General features: G+C 43.1%; 1 protein-coding gene and 1 long non-coding RNA gene across 13 annotated transcripts in view; both read left to right on the top strand.

The window, feature by feature from the left end:
• Window positions 1-25,415, top strand: part of DENND1A (DENN domain containing 1A) — a 555,596-nt gene that overhangs the window by 326,432 nt on the left and 203,749 nt on the right. For all 12 annotated transcript variants that reach the window (XM_033190648.1, XM_033190640.1, XM_033190589.1 and 9 more), the window contains one exon: window positions 2,402-2,447. In XM_033190648.1, the coding sequence (XP_033046539.1) occupies window positions 2,402-2,447 (46 nt within the window). The remainder of the gene's footprint in view (window positions 1-2,401; window positions 2,448-25,415) is intronic.
• Window positions 9,091-21,381, top strand: LOC117070938. The gene is made up of 3 exons (XR_004432104.1): window positions 9,091-19,010; window positions 19,387-19,389; window positions 20,488-21,381. It is a non-coding gene; the product is annotated as an uncharacterized LOC117070938 (long non-coding RNA).

The following is a 25,415-nucleotide window of genomic DNA, read 5'->3' as shown; positions in this document are numbered from 1 at the left end:
TTTTCCTTTCAGGGTATGATTGATTTTTATTGTAGGATGAAAGGGCATAGCATTAAAGTCTACATACATAAGATCCTATGGTTAAGTTATACAGAGGGCTTTTGGTATACATGTTTATTTTCAGCCATTTGAATGACTTTTTCTGTGTATTAATTCATTTGTTGGAATTTCAGTTCAACAATTCTGGTTAAAACTCATGGTCACTGGTCAATTGCATGATTAAATGTAGGAGATGAGAAAGGTGATAAGATTTAGTTAAATATTATGGATTTGCGCTTTCTCCCTTCTATGTGTTAGGCTGTGCTTCTGGTCACATTAATAAATGGCCATTTTTCTGGAATTTATACTCTTCCTGTTTCCTTTCATTACATTAGGCAAGGTTCCACTAGATGAGACATTTGCAGTCTTAAGACTTCCTGCCAGGGTTCAGACTTTGTATTTTTGACATTGAAGCTGTCGTGTTCCTGAAGCTCCTTAATTAGAAACACATTCATTTCAGTGTACACTGGAAAAAGCTTGGACAGCAGAGCCAGGCACACTGGGAAGTTTGAGCATTTGTGTAGCTGGCAGCTAAACTAATGGTTTACAGTTTAGGGGGAAAAAAAATGTCACAGGGCATTTCCTTGCCCCTAGAAGCAAAGACAAGCTGAATGCACACAGCAGATACCTTAAAAAAGAAAAAAAAAAAAAAAGAGAGAGAAGAAGAAAAGACAACTCCACTTTCACTGCAGTCGTGTGTATAGTTCTTTCTTTAGCTATTATCAAATACAAAAGTCTTCTAGAATAGTTAGCAAACTGAGCTGCTAATATTCAAGTCTGTTTTACATGTTCCCAAGACATATTATATTACTGCTGAGATCTGTAGTAAGGAGGACACTTTATATTCTGGGGAAAAAGGGAAAGAAAGGATTTTTGCTTGAATTTTATTTGTTGAATGGTAATGAGGGAATCGTGCCCTTTCTTATTTTTAAATGTTTGAGCAATTTAACAATATACTTGTGATGTTTAGAAACCTCCCTTGCCTATCCATTGCTTTCAGGATAAAGGCTAAACTCCACAGTATTCAGTTGGAAGCAAACCTCTCCTGTCTCATTACTTACCAGTCCTCGTTTCTCCAACTTTGTCCCAAAAGAGCCATCCTTGATCATCTACCTCTACTCTACCAGCTGCCCCAGAAGAAAAGTACCTGGTCACCCCAGTCTGAGTCAGGTGTCTTTTCTCTAGGTTCACAAAATACCATCTGCACATTTCATAGAATACGTCCCATACTAGAGAGATAGATGGAAAAGTTGCCCATCACACCCTTCCTCACTCTTCCTTGACCTCCTTCCCCTGACCCAAAGGAAAGCATTGCATGGGAAGTGAGCTTGGAGATTTCAGGTTCTATATTACAAAATCAGTGTGGCACAAAGGAAGAAATGCATATTTGGGAGTCAAATCCCAAGTCTACCACTGACTTTGTTTTGTGGTGTTAAGCAAGTGATTTAACCTCTTTAGGCCTAGTCCCTTCTCTGTAAAATGGGTATTGTATCTATGGGTATTGTAAAGTTGTTATGTGGATTAGAATAGATGAATTTAAAGTTCCTCATATAATGTCTAGCACATTTGTTATTGGTAGGTAACATAAATGATAATGTATACACACACACACGTACACACCAACCCCTGAAACCAAAGGCAGGACCGGTGTATCCAAAATGCCCAGGTTTTAAACCCACTGGAGTGGAGTTCTCATGCCTTTCCTCAGTCACTGACTTAGGGAACCCGTGGCTCTGTGAATGAAGCAGTTGGCAGAGGCTTTCTGAATTATAGTGTCATGGGATGGCATGTGTGCAACTGGGGAGGAGATGCTTGCTGGCAGCTCTCCAAGTACTTTGTCCAATCAGAATGGACAGTTAGATCACATCTCTTGATGACAGAGGAAGCAGCAAATACAAAATATTCTTCTTTGAAACACATTATGCCCTTCATCCAACCTTAACTGCTTTTTCTGTTGTAATCATGGCAATAATCGTTCCCATTTGTATTAGAACTCTGCTGATCATTTAACGTATATTTTCTTTGATTCTAATAACAACATGCTGGCTGCAATCCAGGATTCCATTTTAAAGATAAGGCAACTGAGGCTGTGCAGTTGCAGAGCCACTCTTTAGGGGCTAATACCAAGGTTGATGCTCTTCCTGATACCCATGCTGTTTCCAATGCTGCCCACATTTTGAAATGCTTCTGAAGTTTCAAGGCTTGGGAACAAAATGTCATATTAGGATTTTTGTTGTGAAAGGAAATGTAACTGTGCATACGTTTATTAAAACAGTTTTTCTCCAAATAGTGAACCATCTGTAATTTTCTGTCAGAAGCAACAGACATTAAAGCAGCTGTGTGTCTCTGTTTCTCTTCACAGTGCTCCCATGCCCTACCTCATAGGAATCCATTTAAGTTTAATGGAGGTAAGTTGGCTTCTTTCCTCCCCAGATGGCTCTACCTGGGGCTTTGTTTCATTGTGTGGCGGTGGAGAGACCCAGTCTCAGCAGTCACAGCTCTGCATGTGGGAGCATGCCGAAGCAGCACCTCCCAGGTGCACAGAGCTGAGCGTTCAGCTTGGACGCTCTGCATTGGACTCTGTTTTCAGGGTTTTCCCACTTTGCCTAGAGACTGTGGATTTTCACGGGTTGAGGGAGAGAGAGTCAAGGAGGCAGGAGGAAAGGGTTCTTTAAGGGTTTGAATGAGGGAAGGGAAATGATTTGCTTTTCAAAATGTTTGTTCTAATCGCTATAGCAATATTGCATTCTTCATCGCAGTAATGTGATATAAAATGTACATAGAATCATGAAGAAGGAAATTAAAATTATCCACGATACCATTATTCCAGATTGAACCATTGTTAGCGTTTTACTAATCTCCTTCTTAGTCTTTATTGTCTAAATATATGTTTTGTATAAATATGCATAATTGATATGCTTTGTAATTTTATGTCTTTAATTAACATGGCTTGAGAATTTCTACATGTTTTTATCTACTCTCAGTAATAATTTTTAATTTGCCACCTATCATTCCCACTATTTGGATATACCACAACGTAACCATTTTCCTACTGTTGGACACTGAGGTTGTTTATAATTTTTCACTATTATAAATAGCATTTCAGCGAACATCTTTATGCATAAGGCTTTATCTGCATTTTGCCTCATTTCCTTAGCATAGAACCCCTAAAGTAGAAATGCTTGGTCAAAGCTATGCATCGGATGCCAGATTGCTTTCTGTATGGCTGTACCAATTAGATAGCAATTCTTTTAAAGGACTTTTCTGTGTTTTTGTAAGTGTCATTAGTTTGTAGACATGTACCCTAAACCCTTTCCTCCTCAGGAGAGAGTTTTAATTTGTACTAGAGCAAAATGAGGCGTGGGGAGGGGGCTTGCCTGTGTTGCACAGGAGATAAGCTCTCAGAGGGAAAATCTACAGCCATGTCCGTCTGCGGTGGTGCTTTGCATGTCTTGAAGGAAGTGCTACTTCTCTTCTTCTGTTCCCTTCATTTCACGTCGACGAGGACCACCTGCTTCACTAACTGTTGCACACTGTGCTATTGTGCTTACGAAAATGAAAGAAGTTGGTTATCGAAAAACCTGTTTGTTTGACATTGAGAATCTTGATCAAAATAGACCACAGAAATCTGCTCAAATTTCTAATTTGACAGGCCGGCCATGTGGCTCCTACATTCTGTTAACAGTTCCTCCTTGTCATCACCCAGCCCTAAGCACATACAGTACACAGTTTATGGACTATCTGGGATGATGTATTTAGATCAGATTGAAGAGATTTCTTCTGTGTTTTACCTTTGTTTGTCAAGTTTGGGGGTCTATTCAAAGCTCCCGTATGAAAAATTGAAATTCAAAGTGAATACTTTCCAATGGACCGTTAGTGCCAATTGCTGTAGAGTTTAAAACACTAATATAACGACTATTTGGTCTATCAGAGTCCACAGTTCCCTCCCGCCTGCCTCTCCTCCTGCCTTCCAGACTGCTCCAGCACAGGCTTTTTCAGACTCCTTTTTATGTCCCAGCGCCTCAGCATTCTCCAAGTTTCTAGTTGTGTCTTTCTCTTCTTTTCTATGTGCCCTCTGGTCACCTTGTTTAAGGCCTTTTGCTTCAGCTACCGGGTCAATGTCAATGACTCAGCTGGGATTTTAACGCTGGTCTGCCTCTCTCTGAACTTCAGGTCCAAAGTTTAAAGTGCCAATTGGATTTCACCTGGATATACTACAGATGTCTCCCCCAGTCTTCCCCAAACAATTTATTATCTATACACACACACACACACACACACACACACACACACACAGAGTCTCTCTCTCTCTCTCTCTCTCCCGCCCCCCTCCTCTCTCCCTCTCTCTGTAAGCCACTCCACTCCCCTTCCACTGTTCCAGGTTCCTGTGAATGGCACTACTGCCTTCAACGGCACCTAAGTGGGGCACACTGATCATGGCTGAATGCTCTTCTTCCTCATCCTCTCTAAATACTCACAAAGCTCTAAAATGTCTCGCACCCTGTTCTTTCCTCACTGCCTTCATTGACACTTTGCTTTGCTTTCTTGGATTCTTGCAAAAGCCTTATTCATTTGATAAACAACATGAGGGCCTCTTGTGTTCCAAGCATTTTGCTAGGTCCTGGAGGTATGGAGATGAATGTAAAGTTCAGTGCATAGTCACAACACTGCATGGGTTGCCCTCCACCCGGTCACTTGATAACCATGGGCTACATAATATGCTTGGGGAGGAGCTTTCCAGCCTCCCCTACACAGTCCCTGGGTTCTGCACAGTCTCTCCGCTGCTGTCAAGCCTTCTGCCTGGTCACTGACCCATGTTAGCTCGTGCTCTTGCTGATCCCTAAACATATCCACATTCCCACTCCTCTGCATGCATTAGCCCTGCCCTTCTCCACCTCTTCCAAGAAGTCCTCCTGCTCTGTTTTCTTCTTTGACTTACGGTGCCTCTTGCTCTGAATAATAGCTGTTTGCTTCCTTGTCCCTCTCCATCATCCCCTGGAGGGTGACTTCTTTGGGAACAAGGACTGTGCATCATTCACTGTGGTGTCCTCAGCACCTAACAGGATGCCACACAGGTGATACTCTCTGAGCAAATGCTTTATGAAAAGAAGCGTTGAGTGAATGCTTGGAAAGCTGTAATTTGGAGCACATTTAGAAGCCCTCTAATAGGCATCACTGTTTTCAGGCAACCCAATGCCATAATTTTACTTACAGGTGTGGGAAGTGAATTTTTTACTTTTTATATAATTGTAAGTAATTTAAAATAAGGCCTTTTGTAGTAAAACATGGTAAAATATGCATACATTTTGCAGCTGAAACTTGAGACAGAGTTTTGCACTTACATGAATGGGTACAGGTCTCTTCTGCTCAGCCTTTGAAGGACGTTAAGGGAGAAGGCTCAGGGGGCACTGGCTAAGATAGACCTTAGCCCTGCTGATTGACAGAGGCTGGGAAGGAGTTTGCTATGCTGAACTCCTGTGTAGTCAGCACAAAAATAAAAACAAAAATGGGAGTTACCCCACTTTTGAAACCAGCCAAGACACTTTCTGAACAAAGAAGTGTTTCCTGGGTGTGTAGGGCAGCCGTGAACTACCAAATCTTATAATTCAGTCTCCTGACCTCCTCCCTGGAGTTTCAGCTCAGATTCCGGTTGCCGTAGTTGTACTTTCTGATTGGGTTTATCTAGTTCCATTGTACCCTTCAGGTGAAAGGGATGCTTCCCCTGCGGTTTCCTGCAGGAACCTCCAATTCAGATCTGGGGCCAAAGGAAAGCTCTTTATGGAAGGTGCTCAGGAAGGCCCATCTCCTCTTGCTACACTAGTTTTCTTACTGGCAATTCAGCAAAAGACTTATTTTTGACTGTCTTGTTATTTTTTCTTGAAAGCTATAGGCACCTTATTATGCCTTTGCATATGTGCCAGAATTTTTTAAACTTCAAATGAATGTGGCAGATGTTCATAAAAGTTTAGAAAAAGCTACCATAGGAAGACTTTTTAACCATTTTTATGACACTCAAATTTGTTGCACAAAAAGAAATATAAATTACAAACTTGCATTCTTATTTTTAAAAAGGTTATTTTGAGGAAATACCTAATTCTGGTTCATGCTCTTACCGGGTGCCATTAAATGGTAACCTAGTCACCTTACAGAGTTCGCCTTCCTCCCAAAGTGACAAGTGTATACCTGATCGCCATTCTTCTCTCTCCTTCTGCCTGTTTATAGTCTCTCTCTCATTTAAGCAATCTGAGGGTAGTGGCATGTTAGCAGAATAGCCAAGGGTATTGGCATAGACCTAGTTTCTTCTTGGAGAGAATGATCGTGTTAGCTGGCAGCTAGGAAATCCCAAAACACGGCCAGATTCCACAGTGACTGTCCTTTCATTCAAGCGATCTCAATTTAGCTCAAGAGACATTTATGCAGCCCCTCTTCTGTGCCATCTCTGGTAGCAGGTGCCAGGTTATGTGTGGTCGATGGTGCTTCTCCTGTTTGATAAATGAAGACCTTCCTCCCCAAGCCTCACAAACAATGCTTTGTGTACAGACCTCAGAGTGACATGAAGGATGCATCCAGAAGGTATTTTCTGTCCTTGGTGGTGGGATGGTCAAGAAGGAGAAAGGAAAGGTGACAGCAATGACAGTTCCAGACAGAGGCTCAGGTGGCTTGTAAATGAAGCTCCACCCGTACACAGGGGCAGTAAAGTAGAGCAGTTAGAATGTGACACCCCTACTTCCTGCTTACTTGATGGTGGGCAAGGTGATTCACCTCTGAGTCTCTATTTTCTCACCTGTACACTGAGGATAATGGCTGTGTCTCCCTTATGGGATCAAAGGGAGGAGCCAGTGAGATAATGCCTATCAGATGCCCAGCACAGTACCTGCTGCACATAAAGAGCTCAACAAAGGTCAGCAATCCTTGCTGAGTTTACTTCTTTGGAGGCCTTCAAGCCATTTCCATTGTTAAACTGATGGCTTTGAAACTGTGTTTTGGGAGTTCTTGGGTTCCCAGGATCATCATCCTCATGTCCTAGGGAAAGACAGTTTCAACACAATTGGTTTGTTCCTGCCTTGTTTTCTCCTGGTCTGCAATGCGGAAGCACGGTACCAGGCTTGGGAGTGACACTTCTGTAGAATTTGACAAATGTACTTTCAAACCCCTGCTTGACCACTTCCCTGCTGTGCTAGCTCCAGCCATGATACTTCATCTTTCTGTATCTGACTTTCTTCCTAAGAGCTGAGTCCTGTATATGGACAGCATATACCAGTGTCTGGCATGTGGTGGGGACACAATATACATTCCTTTCTACAACAGAGTTCTGAGAGCTTTCTGTGTACCGGGCACCATGTTTATACTAGGACCTCTGTATAAAAATGGCGAATGTGATGTAATCTCCACCTTCAGAAGGTTGTGTCTAGACCAGATGCAGAACATTATAAAGTAATTGTAGTGAATTTGGGATGCTATAGGTTCTGGGAGGAGAGAGGCTGACCCTAGCCTTGAGAATAATGCTTCTCAGAGGAAGAGAATGCACACACTGAAACCTAGCAGATAAATGTAAGAATTAGGTAAACCAGGGAACAGAGAGCAGCATCTGCAAAGACTTAGGTGTAGGCAAAGGGGGCTTTCCAGGAGGTATGAGTTAGTTCAGCCTCTGATAGAAGCATGAGCTGAGGTAGGCAGGCCAGGCCCAGCCCATCCAGGGCCTTGGAGGCTGCAGTAAAGAGTTTGAACTTTATAGGGCAATGGAGAGCCATTGAAGGGTGTAAATAGAGGAGGGACATGGTCAGGCCTTCTCCTTCTGGGCCATTAGAAGCACAGTCCTTCCGTATAAAATGCTTGGAAACCACTTAACCGTGTTAATAAAGTAAATTGATATTTGCAAAGATCAAGGTAATTCTTAAGGAAATTGCACATCAAAAACATGTACATAAAATTCAGATGGGTCAGTGTCCCAAACCTGAGCTTCTACATGGTTTCTTTGCTACCAAGCTGTGACAGATGTGTTTGTAGTGATGACTTTCTTCAAAGTATTAGCACCACTTTTACTAGATTGTGTCATTTCTTCTCTGTTTTCAAGTACATTTTATGAATTAGCTATTCTTTCTACACCTCAGTTTAAGGGTATGAATGTATTTTATATACTATGTGGTAGTTCAAGGCAGTAGAAGCAGGGGGAGTGAGACCCGGGGACCGGTTGGCAGGCCCCCAGCTGCTTCTCCCCTCCAATGCAATTTCAAGAGGCGTGTGATGGGTGCATGGGGAACTCCTAGCATTCTGCTCCTTTCACCATCTTTTATCTAGGAAGGCTTAGCCATGGGTCCCTAGAAGCCTGGTTTTGCAAATACACAAATGCTTAAAACAGCACTGAGCCGCCCGTTGGAGGACAGCATCCAGGTGCCAAATCAAAGGCTCATCTTGGTCTCTGGGATCCAGAGGCCACATTTGTCTGTGTCTACAACGAGGTTCCCAATTTAACTATGGAACTTTTACACAAAATAACAGGATTCATTTATTTACAGGCAAGGGGAAAGTAATGGGGTTTTTTTCCTTTGCATTTCAAAGAACTGGAATTTCTGTCAATTGAGTTGGCACTATTTTAACTAGTTTTTTCTTTTCATTTTTCCCTTGGCGTAGAAAGTCTTTCATGCTTTGTTCCTTTCTCTTTTTTTGATATTTATTTTTAAACAGAGTAAAGGAAAGTGTTTCTTGTTTACCATTGTACCATTTTGCTTCTTTGTAGGACTCCACATGTAGACAGAAGTAAGATGTAGTTCACATTTGTTAATGCTGCAATTGATGAAAAATTCTGAGCCATAGTTACATCCAGGTATAAATGGTGACTTGTATATGTGTCCTCACAAGAATAGAGATATTCCATGTGACATTTGTTAGTGCCAAGTGATCATATTCTTGCTTTATTAAAAAACAGCCTGGGCAACACAGTGAGACCTCATCTCTACATAAAATTTAAAAAAAAAAAAAAAAGCCAGGTGTGGTGACACGCAGCTGTAGTTCCAGCTACTCAGAAGGCTAAGGCAAGAGGATCAACTCAAGCCAAGCCCAGGAGTTCAAGGCTGCAGTGAGCCATAATTGTGCCACTACACTCCAGCCTGGGTGACAAAGACCCTGTCTCAAAATAAGATGAAATAAAAAGTGATATTTGCATGAAAAATTTCACCTGATAGTTTCATTCATAGGCTCATGGCAAGAAAGAAAGGGTTGGAGGAGACTTTAACATCTTTTGAGTACTTGCCAACCACTGTGCTAAGGACTTGACCTGTTTTAATGTTTGAGCATTCCTCAGACATTTCTGCAAAGTAGGAAATATCCACACTTGCAGATGGGGAAAATGAGGCTCTGAGAGGTAAAATACAGTTGGCCCTCTGCATCCACAGGTTCCATGTCCACAGATTCAACCGACCACAGATCAAAAATATTTGGGAAAAAAAAAAAAGGAAAGAATATAAATTAAAAAGCCAATACAGTATTGGCTATTTTTGTATAATGTTTGTATAATTGTTGTATCATAGTTGTTATATACAGTACCACAACTATTTAACATTTACATTGTATTAGGTATTTATAAGTAATCTAGAGACAATTTAAAGCATACAGAAGTATGTGCATTGGTTATATGCAAACATTATACCCTTAGGTATCAGAGACTTGAGCATCTGCAGATGTTGGTATCCACAAGGGCCCTGGAATCAATCCCCCTCAGATATTGTGGGACAACTGTAATTTGTACCCAGGCCTTCAGCTGTAAGGGGTTTATTAGTCCCCAGAGCCTCTGATCTGTGTACCCTCCCATCAGGTCATGTGGATTATGCCTGTGCCACCCCAGTCCTGAGCAGAGTCTCCACCTGTCCTGGGCTTTTCCTTCTCGGTGCTGTGCGCTGGGGATTGTGGTAAGGAGGGGAAAGGAGGGCTTGCAGCTGGTGGCCCCATATTCCTCCAGAAACAAGCTCTGAGTATACTTTGACTGGAACCTGGTTACTTGGCCTCGTCAAGTCTCCACTCTCTTATCTGTAAAATTAAATGGATATTATCCATATCAAAGACTTGTGAGAATTAACTGATGTAGTTTATTCAGTTAAATCAAATGTGAAGGGCTTTTAAAAAATACTATGCCAAACATTCATCTTCCTAGTTACTAGTATAAAAATAAGAGGCAAAGTTTAAATCAGCGAAACCCTGGATAAAGATTGCTTTATTTTGTAAAGAAAAAGGTAATTGAACAGTGGCTTGGCCCTGGAATTTCCTTAGCATGCTCTGTGTTCTCATGTACAGTCATCACTTATGAGTCTCGTACCATCCAGAAGGTTCCTACTGCAAACGCAGCAGGCTCTGCTCACCTTAGGCCTCGAGGAAGGCCCTGGATTGAGCAGATGGAGTTCCCATAGAAGCTGTCTCCTCTTCACAGTAAGCGTTTGCTTTTAAAATGAGTATGAATCTCAAATGCCACTTATCCTAATGTTGGAATTAGTTAATATAAAACAATTTAAAAAGCTCTAGTAGTAATTTATGTATTCAAAGGGAACAAGTACTTCTGGCTGAGTTAAGTATCTCTTGTAGTCAGTACATTTTCAGTCTAACTTGTCATGATGAAACATTCTCATGTCAGATGGAATAGTCCTCTGTTACAGATGAGAAAAACTCAGTAATGATGAGAATCCCAGTGGAAGAGGTGAAACCATCATTGATACTTTCATTTTTGTATTTTCCTATCATCATTTATGTCATATATAGGTTGCATTTAGCAATGTTAAAATGACTTCAGAGAAAACTGAAAGTTTATAAATTGTTGCCAAGAGAAGCTTGAATGAGTCAAATTCCTGCCAGATTGAGGTAAGGAGCAGTGGGCAGTGAGCAGGGGGGCTGTGTAACAGAGAGCTCTTGAGCACTGGAGTCATACAGACCTGAGTTCATATTCTAGTTTCACCACTACTAGGTCACTTTAAACAAGCACCTTTATTTATTTATTTATTTTTATTTTTGTGGTGGAGTCTTGCTTTTTTGCCCAGGCTGGAGTGCAGTGGTGCCATCTCAGCTCACTGCATCCTCCACCTCCTGGGTTCAAGCAATTCTCCTGCCTCAGCGTCCCGAGTAGCTGGGACTACAGGCGTGTGCCACCACACCTGGCCTAAACAGACTCCTTTGTTTAAATCAGAAATCTGTTTCTCAGAGGAAAAGGGTATGGTTACTACATCACACAGTTTGACCACTTTGCACAAAACTGCTCTTTTGCTATCCTCTTAAGAGATTCCTGTTGGAAACAACGATACATAATAATCTTGACCATTGAATGAGGGTCTACTAATGTACATGCTGCTTTAGCCATGTAATTTCTCATTGCCACCACTTTGAGAGAGGTGCCTCTGTTTTGCAGATGGATATGTGAAGGTGCCTCTTTGAGCCCCAGACTCCTCACTGGTAAAATAGGTAGTTGCCCCATTTCATAGGCGTTTTCAATGAAGAGTAAATAAGAAGGTACATGAAAACACTCACATTGGTGCCTGACACACGGTGGGTACCAAATATATGGAAGTGATTATCAATATTATATAGGTGTAGAATTGATATACTTCCCTTACAAAGAAACTAAAAGACTGATCTACCTAAGATTGACTCTGCCCTCCTTATTCCTCCTCTGTTTTTATTTTTCTAAAGAGTGACTTTTTCTAAACTGACATTAGCTTAAACTTATTTTTTAACTGAGCCCAGCCACGTGGGACTGTTGACTTCATAAACTCCTTGCAAGTGATTAGGGGCGGGGCCGTTGTGGGAGCTCAGAGACCAGCAGTGTGATGATTGAAGAGCTGTACCCTTGGCCTAGACAAATCCCACTTGAAATCTGGGCGCATGTGGTTTTGTTTAACACCATGCTCAACCAACTCATGGTGTGGGTTTGTGACCATCAGGCATTTGTTGTTGATATGTGAGGTCACCACAGTAGGGGTGTTTGTCAACCAAATTAAACTTCCTCTTAATGACCTAAAATAATTGATTTGGAAGGCCGTTAAATGAGCCAGGGCAATGTGTAAGCAAGCTGAAATCCAACATTTTCTGCACAAATTAATGCATGTTGTTGTTCGTTTGTTTTTGTTTTTCTTTTGTTGGGGAAAATGTGGCTGGCCTATGGGCATTTTGAGCAGTCGGTGAACCTGAGTTTGAATCCCAGCTCCACCATTTATCTCTGTAATTTGGGCAAGTTGCTGAGCTCCTGTGGGTGTGTGCCTTAACATCCCCATCAGCAAAATGAGGACACCTGCCATAAAGTGATGACAACTAGAAATAATATGACCGAAGTGCCATGAATATTACTAGACCATCACCCACTGCTAGCTATTATTATTAATAAAATATTTCCAATAGGCATCTCAAGAAGATAGCTCAACAATCACTTGTACAAAGTGGTCAAACTGTGATGTAGTAAGCATTAGCCTTTTTTCCCCCCTGCTAAACTAATTTCTCCACACACTACTCTGTTTACTAAAGTTAAACATCCAGAGAGAAAAGTGTGATTAAAAATGGAGTCTATAGATCTCTCTTTACATATTGTTTGATTCTCAGCTCATTTCAAGAGGCACTTAAAGTTGGATACTTAAGATATATGCCGTTTAGGCTACAAAAGAAGTAGGTTTTTTCTTTGGCTGTTGGATTCAGACATTTATGATCTAAGTTCAGGCCTTTGCAGGTAGGGCTTGGGACCACCGTTCTGTGTTTGTTTAGAAACAAAGGCATTGGCTGGAGGCTTTTCTGAAGTATGATGAACAGTGGCACTGAAGTTTTGTTTTGTGGTTGGAAGTTATCAACATCCCTGAGAGTGGTTTATGTGTCTTGCCTAAAATCCTTCCCTCCATAAACCCAAATATTGACAAAAGCTAAAAGATGCAGACTGGAGCTATGCCTATACTCCTGGACACTTCCTGAGCCAAATATAATTGTCTGTTAAACCTTCGTGCCTAGGAGTCAATTGTTTCCCAAGATTCAGTGGTAATACGTTTATATCCTCCCTCTTCAGCCTTTAACTGCAAATATTTTGTACTGGCCGAATGGGTTAAATTATGAAGCTTGATAAGTACATATGCACACTACCCATCCCTAGCTTTAGAAGAAGGGGGGGGAAAAAAGAAAGAAAGAAAAAGATAGCTATGATTTTTGGATGTCATCCCAATTTTTAAAAATAAGAGAATTTGGACATTTTGGCATATGGGGTTTTTTAAATGAAATTTCATGGAACTGAAAACAGTCAATTTTAGGTTTCCAAAAATTGTTTAGATTTTCGCTGGTATAAATTTGCTGCACATGGTTTTGGGGAAGTTCTGAGAGATGCATTTGGGACTTTGGGGTTGATTTTATTTTATTTTTTTGAGATTTGTGATTGAGTTTTAAAAGGTGATTTTCCCCCCCAACTCAAAGTATAAATCAGGGGAGATCAGAGTTCCATTTTCTAAGGACAGTTTTGGGTAATGACATCATTATGCACTGCTGCACAACTGGACTTGGGGCTGAGTTATTGAGCCTTGTTTCAGCACCATTTGGACACTGCACAGCATATTCCCCTTCCCTGCCTCAGAGTGATTTTGGTCGTGCCATTAGCAGCAGCTGCTGGTGATAAGCACTGGGAGAGTCACCTGTGTAGGGTCAGGCTTATTGCACATCAAGGTTTGGCCATGTCGGAAGAGAGGGAAGATGCCCGGGAGGGGGCTCCAGGCCACCTGCCGAGTGAAGATCAAAGGGTTGAAAGGTCAGAGGGCTCAGCTCCCTTAACCGTATCTGTCTGTGCAATAACTATTTCAGATTGTAAATCTTAGCGATTTCATTAAGTCCTCCTGGCTGCTACTGGGGCATTGAAATAATAAAATTTTATATCTATTGCCTTTCCTGCCTCTGGCAGCCAGGCTGATACGTTCTCTGCAAGATGGTGGCGTCTTTATGAAAACCTTCCCTGGAATGATCAGAGCAGCATTAATGAAGCCTCAGATTGGGAAGTTGGGGTTCACAGGACCTCATCCTCGGCAGGAGGGAGGGGGGTTTATAAGTAAAGAAGACCCACACAAACCATTTAGCAGCCTTTTAGATTGTGTAGCACCTCTCTTCTGAAAAGCAGGTTGGCAAAATATTACCTATTGCTAAATGTTTAATCTTAGGAGGAGGGGTGCACTTTCTCACTGCTGCTGCTTATTAAATAGCCCCTGTTCTAATGACCGCAGGGCCCATCCTTTTCAACAATCCTAAGAGCAGATACAGGTCTCACTTCTCACTCCGCAGACCTTTTGGGTGCTTTTAGAGACATGTCTCCTGAATATGATTTTCCAAATATTTTTCCTAGATCTTAAAGTTGTCAAGGACTGTGAGGGGCTCCTTGGCTCTTGGGTAGGACAAATCAAAGTAATGGCTGCCCCTTTACTGCCCATATGTTTAAGACCCCCTGTAGTTTGTTTGAAAAGTTAAGAGATTTTCACAGTGAAGGTGCCATTTCTGAAATTTAAAGTGTTCCTTTTCACCGCAAGATAAGTTCACTCTGATTAAGTCCGTAATTCTCACTAAGCCATGTTTATGGGGGCAATAAACAATGTTTCAGCGTGCTTGTTAAATTGGGTTTCCAACCTCTCCACTCTTTAAAAATTGACATTTCAAATAAAAGGCAGGTGGAGATGGCAGTCGGGCTTCGCAGTGCTTAGTGATGAATGAATGATGGCAAGTGGTGGTTGTATGGGAGGAATGAGGTCCTATTTTATGGCAGGGTGACCCCAAACCATTTGGGGACTAGGCAATCAACATCCGCTTACACTCCCAGTGAAACTCTTAAATTCAAATTCTATTGTTTCAATTTGGATGGATGCTATTTTGAACTATTGCCAGACACCTTATGCTCATTATTTAATTTTCATAATGCATCTGTGCTCTGATAGTGGGGCCCCTATTTTACAGATGATGAAATATAGGCACAGAGAGGTTAAGTAACTTGTCCAAAGTCACACAGCTAATAATTAGGAGGAGCAGGATTCAAACACAGTTATTTCATTGCGTGAAACAGTTTAGTGTGTACAAAAGAAAACTATTATGCTGGCCCTACTTTTAGGGCTTGCTTGCCACTGTGTTTCAGCACTTGGTAAGTCTGTGCAGGGAGATCACAAGAGATGTGTGGAGGTGGCCACTGTCCTCGGTATTTGCTCAGCACCAGCTCTGTGCCTGGAAGGTGGAGGAGGCTGCACAGTGAGGAGAAAGGCACCAGGCTTTGGGGTCAGGCAGTCACAAGCTCAAATCTTAACTCTGATACTGTAGGATCTGGGGCAAGTTACTATACCTCTTGGAGCTTCAGGTTGTTCTTCTGTAAAATGTGAATAATAAAGCTCATTTCAAGAGGTTGCTTTGAGGATATTTTAAAATAATATATTCTAAAATACAGGTAAATATAAAATAAGTATATTTAAAAACTCAGCAGTGCTTCACAGGTACCAGTGGTAAGCCTTACCACAGTGTGTGTAAATAGCGTAAGATTAAAGCAGTTATTTTAAGGGGGAAGTGATAGCGCACAGGAAACTTCACTAAACAAGTTTTAACTGTGGGCCAAAGAATCTGTTGTCCACTCTGCTTGGCATGGGGTTTAGAGATGACAACTTGAGGCAGGGATAGGAGTAGTCAAGAGGGTTTTCTAGAAGAGCAGGATCTGGTGGGTGGCGGTAACGTGGCGAGCTATGTCTGGGCCATGCTTCTCATCTTATGGAATGCTCTGCCATCTCATCGCATATTTGTGCTTTGCAGCTGTGGGGAAAGGTGTTGACACTTTCTTGTCCTCTTTTTACACATGAGGAAACTGAGTCTGCAGCAGTGGGAAGCCTGCTCCAGTTTGAGACAAAACACCAGCAGATCAGAGTGTGAGTGGGCTCACCCCTCCATTCTGCATGGCGGAGCGGAGGCCAGGCTGGATGGAGGTTCTGTGTTGGGGTGGATTTCTGGAGTGGATTGCTAGGAGAACTGGCAGAACCCAGCTCCCAGAGGTGGACCAGCTGGCACTGACCGAGCATCTGCTCAATGGTGGACTCTGTATGAAAGACGTGTTCCCAGTGTCTCCCCCAATCTTGTCAACAACCCTAAAGGTAAAGAGCATGATCCCGGCTCACAGCAAGGAAAACTGGTGCTAGAGAAGGCTGAGTGCCTTGCCTGAAGCTGCCTAGCTTGTAAGTGAAAAGGCCAGGACCCCAGCCTGGGCCCGGGACCACAGAGGGGAGAGAATGGGGCTGGTGGGTGAGTGGGGAATGGTCCACTGGAGAGAAGTCTCTTCTGCTGCATACTACTGTGCCCTTTCTCAGATCTACCCACAGCCCATCCACAAGGAGAGGCAGGGAGCCCCTTGAGTTCAGAGATCATGGTTTAATCATCTCTGTGTCCCTAAGACCTAGTGTAAAGTTGACATGAATGACGGCTCCATACGTGACGCACCAAATGAGTGAGTGAATGAACACCCAGTGGATCGATGGCCAGGAAAGGGGCCATTGGAGAAAAAGTCCCTTTGCTGATCTGGCTTGAGACTCCTTGGACTTGTTAATGAGAGTCAGTGCCTATTACCTTGTGAGGGGTGGATTTGGCCTGACCTGGGAGGTGCTTACACCACTTCCCTCCTCTGCCAAGCTTCTGTTTCTGTTTAAAGCACACTGGGAAATTCCAGCAGTGTTTTCAGGGCTCCTCTGAACTGTCAGGCTTAGATTTTTAATTTTGTGGAGCAGGAAGGAGCAAATCAGTGACTCTTGGCTCCAAAGAAAAGCCACTACGTTCATCAACTGCTTGGCAGCTCGATGACCTTTGGGGCCTGTGGAAGGGAAGGAAAATGTCACTCTTCCCTCTGTGTGTATCTGAGATTTCAGGAGGGAATAAAGAGTTTAGAATACCTGAATGTTTGCCTTTCCTTTCCTGTCCTATCCACTTTCCCTCTTATTTCTCTTTCCTTTCCTCCTAGGAGGCCACCAGCTTCCCATGCTGTTCTTTGTTATGTACTCATATATATGCGCATGCATTTGGGCACATTTTGTGCATGCTGTGTAGTGGTGTAGTGGAAAGAACACTGGCTCATGGAACCCAGATTCAAATCCTTTCTCTGATGCATCCAGTTGTAAGAACACGGGCAAATTATTTAATCTTTAGCCTTCTTTCTTCATCCATCAAATAGGTGTGATTCTGTGGGAAACTCTCCCCTCCCTGGGAATTTTAGTGGTGTCTGAGCCAGGCATCAAAATACTTCAGGGCTTGATTCATCTGGTATGCCTAACAAAGGTCTGTTATATTAGTTGCTCAGTATGTTTGTTGATTGAAACAAGGTGTCAGAGCAAATAATGCCATGCCTTGAGTGGAACAAAGGTATTGCTGTTCGTCTGAATGCCTAGAAGTGTTTCTTAGCCGTGTGACTTCGGACCAGTTATTTTACCTCTCTGACCCTCAGTATCCCTCTCTCTCCACAGGGACTTCATGGGGATTACGTTAAATGATACATGTAAAGAGTTGGGCTGTGGGAGGAACACAGCAGCTAGTGACTGTAATTTTGTTGTTATGTGTGTCAGTAAGATGATGGATGCAGAGCGTGTCTTACAGTTCCTGATACACACAGGCCTCTGTAACACTGGCTGTGGCTTGGACTGATATGTAGCCATAGGAGTGCAGTTGGAGAAGAAAGGCATGTATTAGTCCATTCTCACACGACTGTAAAGAACTACCTGAGACTGGGCAATTTATAAAGAGGTTTAATTGGCTCAGAGTTCTGCAGGCTGTACAGGAAGCATGGCCTGGGAGGCCTCAGGAAACTTACAATCATGGTGGAAGGCGATGGGGAAGCTGCCACATCCCACATAGCCAGGAGGAGGAAGAGAGAGAGACGGGAATGCTACACACTTTCAAACAACCAGATCTTGCGAGAACTCACTCACCATCACAAGAACAGCAAGGGGGAAATCAGCCCCCATGATCCAGTCATCTCCCACCAGGCCCCTCCTCCAACACTGGGAATTACAACAGGGCATGAGATCTGGGTGGGAACACAGAGCCACACCATATCAAGGCAGCTGCTTGGAACCCAGAGACAGTCATTTAGAATAAAGTTTTGATTAATGAGCTACTAAGATGTAATTTTTGGTTTAATTTTAGCCATATTCTCTCCCTTTAAAAAAACAAACAAACAAACAAAAAAAACAAGCTCCCAAGAAGTCATACTTACAGGGGACATACAATATAATGTCAAGAGTCACATCAAGTATGCCCCTCTCACAGAGGGATCAACTTATACCAGACTTAGTTTAAACAAATACAAAGCACGTTGTGGGCGTGATAATAAACATGTGAGGATGCTGTGCCATCTCAGAGCAAAGTGTCTTTGCAGGAAGCCAGCCTAGACCCTTCTCCTTTGCTTGGAGTCCCATTACTGGTCTCAGAAGTGCTGCCTTGGGCGCTGTCTTGGCCATAAGAGAGTAGATGATGCTTACCGGCTTTGGGCGTCACCCCAGAAGGGAACTTTTTACTTAATCCTCTCACAACCCTATGTAACAAGTGGTTATAGACCCATTTTATGGATAAAGAAATTGAGGTTCAACTAGGATTAAATCATTTATCCTGGGTCCTGTAACTAGGAATTGAGGAAGATAAAATCCCAAGCCCAATCTACCTGACCTATGCTCCTCCTCAGGACTGCAAAGGCGTCTCTGAAGGACCCCAACAATGTTGTGGCTTTGTCCTTCCCTGGAGGGAGTCAGTGCAGACTGAGAAGCAGTGTGTGTCCTGGAGCTGTCTGCCTTCACAAACGCATTTTCTAACAGTAAAATAGAGTCTCAATTGAGTCACTTTTATTATAGAATTATTGCTATCTTGATTTTTTATAATAATAACTCATATATAGTGCTTCTGATATACCAGACACTGTCCTAGGTATTACACATATATTAACTCATTTAATTGCCAAAACAATCTGGTGAAGTCCATTTTTTGTTGTTGTTGTTTTGTTTTTGGTAAACATTTTCTTGAAGTGTGAGGGAAAGATGCACCCATCCTAAATGTACAGTTAAAGCCAGGCAAAGTGGGGCACAGTGGCATGCACCTGTAGTGCCAGCTGCTCAGGGGGCTGAGGCAGGAGGATCACTTGAGCCCAGGAGTCCGAGTCCAGCCTGGGCAACACAGCAAGACCTCATCTCCCAAAAAAAATAAAAAATAAAAAATAAAAAAATAACCAAACCAACACAGAAACCCACTAAACGTACAGCTAGTTGAGTTTTTACAAGGTGGACATGTACATGTAACCACCACCCAGATATTGAAACAAAATATTACCAGCCCCCTAGAAACTCCTCTTGTACCCTGTTCTAGTCAGTTTCCCCCAGCCCAAGGATGACCACTGTCCTGGATGTCAGTGCTGTTATCATCTCATTATACAGCTAGGGAAACCGAGGCACAGGAAGTCTAAGTAATTTGCCCAAGGTAGCACAGTTTTCACTGGCAGAGTTAGGATTCAGACTCAGGTAGTCTGGCTCCAGAGAATGCACTTTTATATGAGACGTAGCCAAGAAAAGAACAATCGCTTGGTGGCAGTTTAATTTTTAATAGCACAAGAGTATAATAGTAGAGACTTATTCACATTTTCCTTTGTTCTGAAAATCAGCTATTTAAATCCTTAGTCTTAGAACTCTAATCCATTTTATTGACACAACTTGCAAATTGCAAGGATAGAAACTTGCCTTTAATAGCCCCACATTTATTGATCACTTATTGCAATCAGACATTGTGTTAAATTTTTCATACCTCTTATCTCACTAAATCCTCGCAACACAGCTGTGCAGTATTATCCCCATTTTACTGATAAGAAAACTGAGGCTCAGAAGTGAAGAATTTGCTGACGTTTACACAGTACAGAAGCAGGACTTGAATCTGGCTGTCTTGTTCCAGACCCACAGTCTTAATCGCTGTGTTAACTCCTATCTGGCTTTCTGTGTCCACTGTGAATTAATTCTACACTAATTAATCATGCTAATTTTACATGATTGTTATCATTGCCATCATTATTATTATTCCCATTGCACTTCCTTGAGCAGACTCTGATTTGCTTTTGTTGAGCTGACATTGTCCATTCGGGCTTACGTTGACATCTGCTGCCAGGCAGGCCTCCCAGTAGAGTGGATCTAGCCACAGTCATTTCTCATTCCCCAGTTAATGAGCACTTGCCTTGTGTCAGGCACTGTGCTGGGCACTGGAGACAAATAAGACACAGCTCTGCCCTGGCGATGGTCCTGGTCTAAGGACAGCAGAAAAGATTCACCCATTGCTGGCCTGTTTACTCTATGTGTGTCACCTGCCTGAACCACACAACCTCCATCCTAGAAAGGGTGTCCTGTTTTGCTGCACAGCTGCTGTTGGAGGAGCAGAGGCAGAACTGAGCCCCTGCTCTTCAATGTCCAACCCTGCGCTCCCAAGCCGGCTGAGTGCTGCATGCTCCTGGCCATTCTTCGGATCCCCTGGGTGACATTGCCAGTGCACACCGTTGCCCTTCATCTTGTGGCTTGCTTCTAAGTACTACCTTTTTCTCACTAGCTGCCCAATTCCCTCCCTGGACAGGTAGGACACTCCCCCACCCCAATCTGTGTGGGCAGCGGGTGTGGTTTTAATTAGTGTAGCTGATATTATTTTATATTTTAGGGAGGAAATCCCATTGTTTTCATACAATTCTAGAAAGTAACTCTAGAAAGTAAGGCTCAACACCATCTTGGCTACAGGAAAGAAACCAAAGAGAGAGTGTTTATTAAACAGACCCCCTCCTTTGTATAGGGAAGTCTATCAGAATCTCTAGGGACATTGGCTTTTTATGTTGATCCTAAGAGGGCATAACTTGAAAAAGTTAAAAATCCTGGACTAGATGAAAAAAGAAGGGGACAGGGAGCCAAACACAGCCACAGATCAGAATGTACACTGAGGGGTGGCCCTGGGGAGAGTCGCCTTGTAGCATGGCGTTCATTCACCATTGTTCGCACACTCTTACCTTGTGTGGTTGGCTGTGATTTTATTCTGTGTTCTGGAGAGAGTGCTAATGTGTTTATCAACTTCATTAAGGTATAATTTATCACAACCCATCCATTTAAAGTAGATGGTTCAATGAATACCTTCATTGGGGTATATTTATCACAACCCATCCATTTAAAGTATATGGTTCAACGCATTTTGACAGTTTTATACAATCATGAAACCACCACAATAAAGATATAGAATATTTTCATCACCCTCAATGATCATTTGTTTTTACTTAACAAACACAAAAAAAGTGTTTTTATTTAACAAACACTTATCTTGCACTTCCCATGTGCCAGGCACTACTCCAAGTACTTTAAAATATTAATCCATTGAATCCTCACAAGTCTGTGAGGTAGGTACTGTTATCCCCCGTTTATCAAGGAGGCAACTGAGGCACAGAAAGATTAAGTGACATGCCCAAGTTGGCACAGCTGGTGGATGGTAGAGATTAATTAGAACCCAGACTGGCTTTGGATCTATGTTCTTCACCTCTAGGCTCTGCTGCCTCTCATTCATTCATTCATTCATTCATGAATTGTCTGCTCTTGGGCAAATATTGCGGTAGGAGTTGAGAGTACAGAAATCTGATTCTCAACCCCCAAAAGCCCGTAGACTAGGGAAGGAATCAGATACCTACCTAAGTAACTCACCATCAACACGTTATTCTAATTGTGCAGATAAACCTTAGGGGAGCACAGGTCATGGGAGGCTTGCCGCTGCCTCAGTCTCTCCAGCCAGGCATGGCTGAGGTCTAGGAACTATTGGAGGAGAGGGGACAGGCAAGCAAGAGAACTGATGAGCACCTGTTAGGTCCATTCTGGGAATTATGCTGAATCTTTTACATACATTAGCTTATCAAAGCCTCACATGACTCTGTGAGATAGGTGGTGTTATGATCTCCATTCTACAGATGAAAACTTGGAGGATTTATGCAGTCAAGTCAGTTGCCTACAGTAAGCCCCTGGGTCAGGGACAAGCCAGAGGTGAAATACTAGAGCTGGTGTCCTCTCAGCTGCCCCTGACCATCCCCCATACTGCGGGTTTTTCCTTTCCTGGCCTAAAAGTCAGGGGTCAAGTTCAGACTGTCTGTGACAAAGCAGAAAGAAGAAGACATTCTTCATTAACAATATATATGGGAAAGTGCCATTTTTTGTGTGCGTTTCTCTATGTAAGAAATGCCATTTGGAAAGCCAGTGTGCGTGTCAGTTTTTTTGTTTTTTTTTTTTTATTTTTTTTTTCATTCTGAGAAAAAGCCTATAGAGTCTGGTGGGGGGAAGGGTTTGCAGCTGGCAGGAGCTTTGGCATATGCTGTAACTAAAAAGAGAGGGAATGTGTTGGTGGGACAAGCTACCGGAGAGCTGTCTCGGTGTGCCGCGGTACTAGTAAGTGTTTTAATTGGGTAGGGTTTTTGGAGGACTATTTTGACATCTGCTCGTGTCTTTGCTGATTTTTCTTCACTTATAGTAGGAAACACAAGCTGTGGATAAAATGACTTTAAAATAATTGGAAGTAAAGATATCTCTCTCAAAGTCGAATTTGAGAGGGACACTTTTTAAGAAGTGGAAACTAAATTCCACTTCTAGGAATGCATCCTAAAGCACAAAGCTTTATGCCTGCAGATTTCATGACAATATTATATACAGTAATTTCTTCAAAAGTGGAAATAACATCCCACAAAAGGGGCTTGGTTGAGTTTGTTTCCATGTAGTAGGATACGCTGTCACAATTAGTAATGATCTATACAAAGTTCTTAATGAAGTGGATCACTGCTTATATCAGAATCAGTGAGAAAATCAGAAGTGTTAAGAATTATTTCAACTGGCCAAACAGAGGCTCACACCTGTCATCCCAGCACTTTGGGAGGCCGAGACGGGTGGATCACAAGGTCGGGAGATCGAGACCATTTTGGCCAACATGGTGAAACCCCATCTCTAGTAAAAATACAAAAATTAGCTGGGTGTGGTGGTACACGCCTGTAATCCCAGCTACTCGGGAGGCAGAGGCGTGAGAATAGCTTGAACCCAGGAGGCAGAGGTTGCAGTGAGCCAAGATCATGCCACTGCACTCCAGCCTGGCAACAGAGTGAGACTCCATCTTTTAAAAAAAAAAAAAAAATTATTTCAACTTTGCTTTAACACATAGGAAAGGGAGAATATGGAAGGAAATAGACCAAAACATTGTCTCCAATGGAGGGACTGGGGTAACTGTAATTTTCTTCTTTAAACTTTTCTGTCTTTCCCCGTTTTTTTTTTTTTTTTAGACAGAGAATTTCACTCTTGTCACCCAGGTTGGAGTGCAGTGGTGCCATCTCAGCTCACTGCAACCTCCGCCTCCCAGGTCCAAGCGATTCTCCTGCCTCAGCCTCCCAAGTAACTGGGATTACATGCACCCACCACCACACCTGGGTAATTTTTTGTATTTTTAGTAGAGACAGGATTTTGCCATGTTGGCCAGGCTGGTCTCGAACTCCAGACCTCAGGTGATCCACCTGCCTCAGCCTCCCAAAGTGCTGAGGTTACAAGCGTGAGACACCGTACCCGGCCTTTCCCATTTTTTAAATAGTAGGCATCTATAATTTTTTTTTTTTTGAGATGGAGCTTCACTTGGTCGCCCAGGATGGAGTGCAGTGGAGCGATTTTGGCTCACTGCAAGCTCCACCTCCCGTTTCATGCCATTCTCCTGCCTCAGCCTCCTGAGTAGCTGGGCCTACAGGCACCCGCCAACACGCCCAACTAATTTTTTTGTATTTTTACTAGAGATGGGGTTTCACCGTGTTAGCCAGGATGGTCTCGATCTCCCGACCTCGTGATCTGCCTGTCTCGGCCTCCCAAAGTGCTGGGATTACAGGCGTGAGCCACCGCACCCATCCTATCTTTTATGATAAAAAGGAAAGTAGTATTTTATGTAAGAGAAAGCAGACTCTGAGCGTGTTGATATAACTGTATGTCCTGAACAGATAGATACTCATTCTGATGTCTGAGTGATCGGATTAGGGCTATCTTCAGAAGAAAGTCAGCTTTGGGGTCAGACTGCGTTCAAAAGTTGACTGCCGCTCCCTAGCTCTGACTTTGGGCAGCTTGTTTGACCTCTCTGCACCCCTACTTGGTTCCCACATGGAGATGCTAGTGTCCCTGACTGATGGCATGGTTAAGATGAGAGGCTCTGGCACCTGGCAATGGTCTGGCTTCCTTCCTCATCCGCGCTTCCCGTCCCTACCCCCAGTTTGAGTGTTTCTTGCCTTTCTTCATTCCCCTGGTTGCCTTGATCCTTTGGGGGACTGGGCACTGTCCAGCAAGCTGGGCTCCAATTCTTTCCTTGGGAACAGTGAGCTTCAGGAAGGCCCTTAAGTCCATGCCAGCCCTTTTGGAAGAGGCCTTGCCACCAGGAGGGCAGCATTGTCCTTCAAGAGGAAACTGTGCCGCCCCAGCTCCTGCCTGGAGCCTGGTGCTTGGGGCATTTTGGTTACTAAGGGGACTCTGGCCTGCTAAATTAGAAAAAGGGGCCAGGTTTTTTCCTATTCTTCAGCCTACTGCCATTGTTGAAAAAGTAAACACTCCACGCAGCTTAACCGGCAAGTCCTCCAACCAGGAGTGGGAAGAAATCAAAAGCCTATTCCAGCCCAGCGGTGGAGAGCCTACAAGGGCTGGTCTGTGCTGCTGGGGCCCAGTGGGAACGCAGAAACAAGGCCTGATTCTGGTCCAGAATCAACATCCCATTCATGGGCCCTTTCAGCCCTGGAGGCTTCTCTCCAATGGCCATCATCTCCCGCTGCCTTCTGTTTGGGGCTATTTGGAAGGTCAGAGGAGGCAAAGTAGTTGATTCTGGGGTGCACAGCCCTCTGCTCTGTACTGGAGGCAGGCGCGTCCTTCAGGATGTTGTGAGTCCTTCTCTGATTCTGTTTCCTGTGACTGTGGGCAGCCTTTGAAGTGAGAGACCAAGCAAGAAGGGACCCCAAGGATTTTTGCCCTCAGGCCATTGCCACTACAGCCTTCCAGACTGACTGTGGCTATTGTGTGTATTATAAAAGTAGTAATAATAGCCACTATTTATTACATCTTACTGTGTGGCCAGCATTATGGGTGTGTTTGCTCTCATCAAGCAGCCCTGGGGGAAGTGAGAGAAGTAGGGTGGCCATAGTTAGCATTTTAATTTTACAGACAAAGCCAATTAGTAGACACATAACCTTGGGCAAGCTACTTCTTGGAGCCTCAGTTACTCATCTATAAAATGGGGGTAATGATAGCTCCCCCCCAGCCCCATTGATGGAATGAAAGCATCTGTGTGGCAGTGCTCTGTGAGCCTGAGGTGTGACATCAGTGAAAAAGAGGGCCGTTGAT

Source organism: Trachypithecus francoisi, unplaced genomic scaffold (genome assembly GCF_009764315.1).
Source record: "Trachypithecus francoisi isolate TF-2019V2 unplaced genomic scaffold, Tfra_2.0 Contig01585, whole genome shotgun sequence".
Taxonomy (NCBI): Eukaryota; Metazoa; Chordata; class Mammalia; order Primates; family Cercopithecidae; genus Trachypithecus; species Trachypithecus francoisi.
The sequence above is the reverse complement of the archived record's forward strand: the minus strand, read 5'-3'. Positions and strand labels throughout refer to the sequence as shown.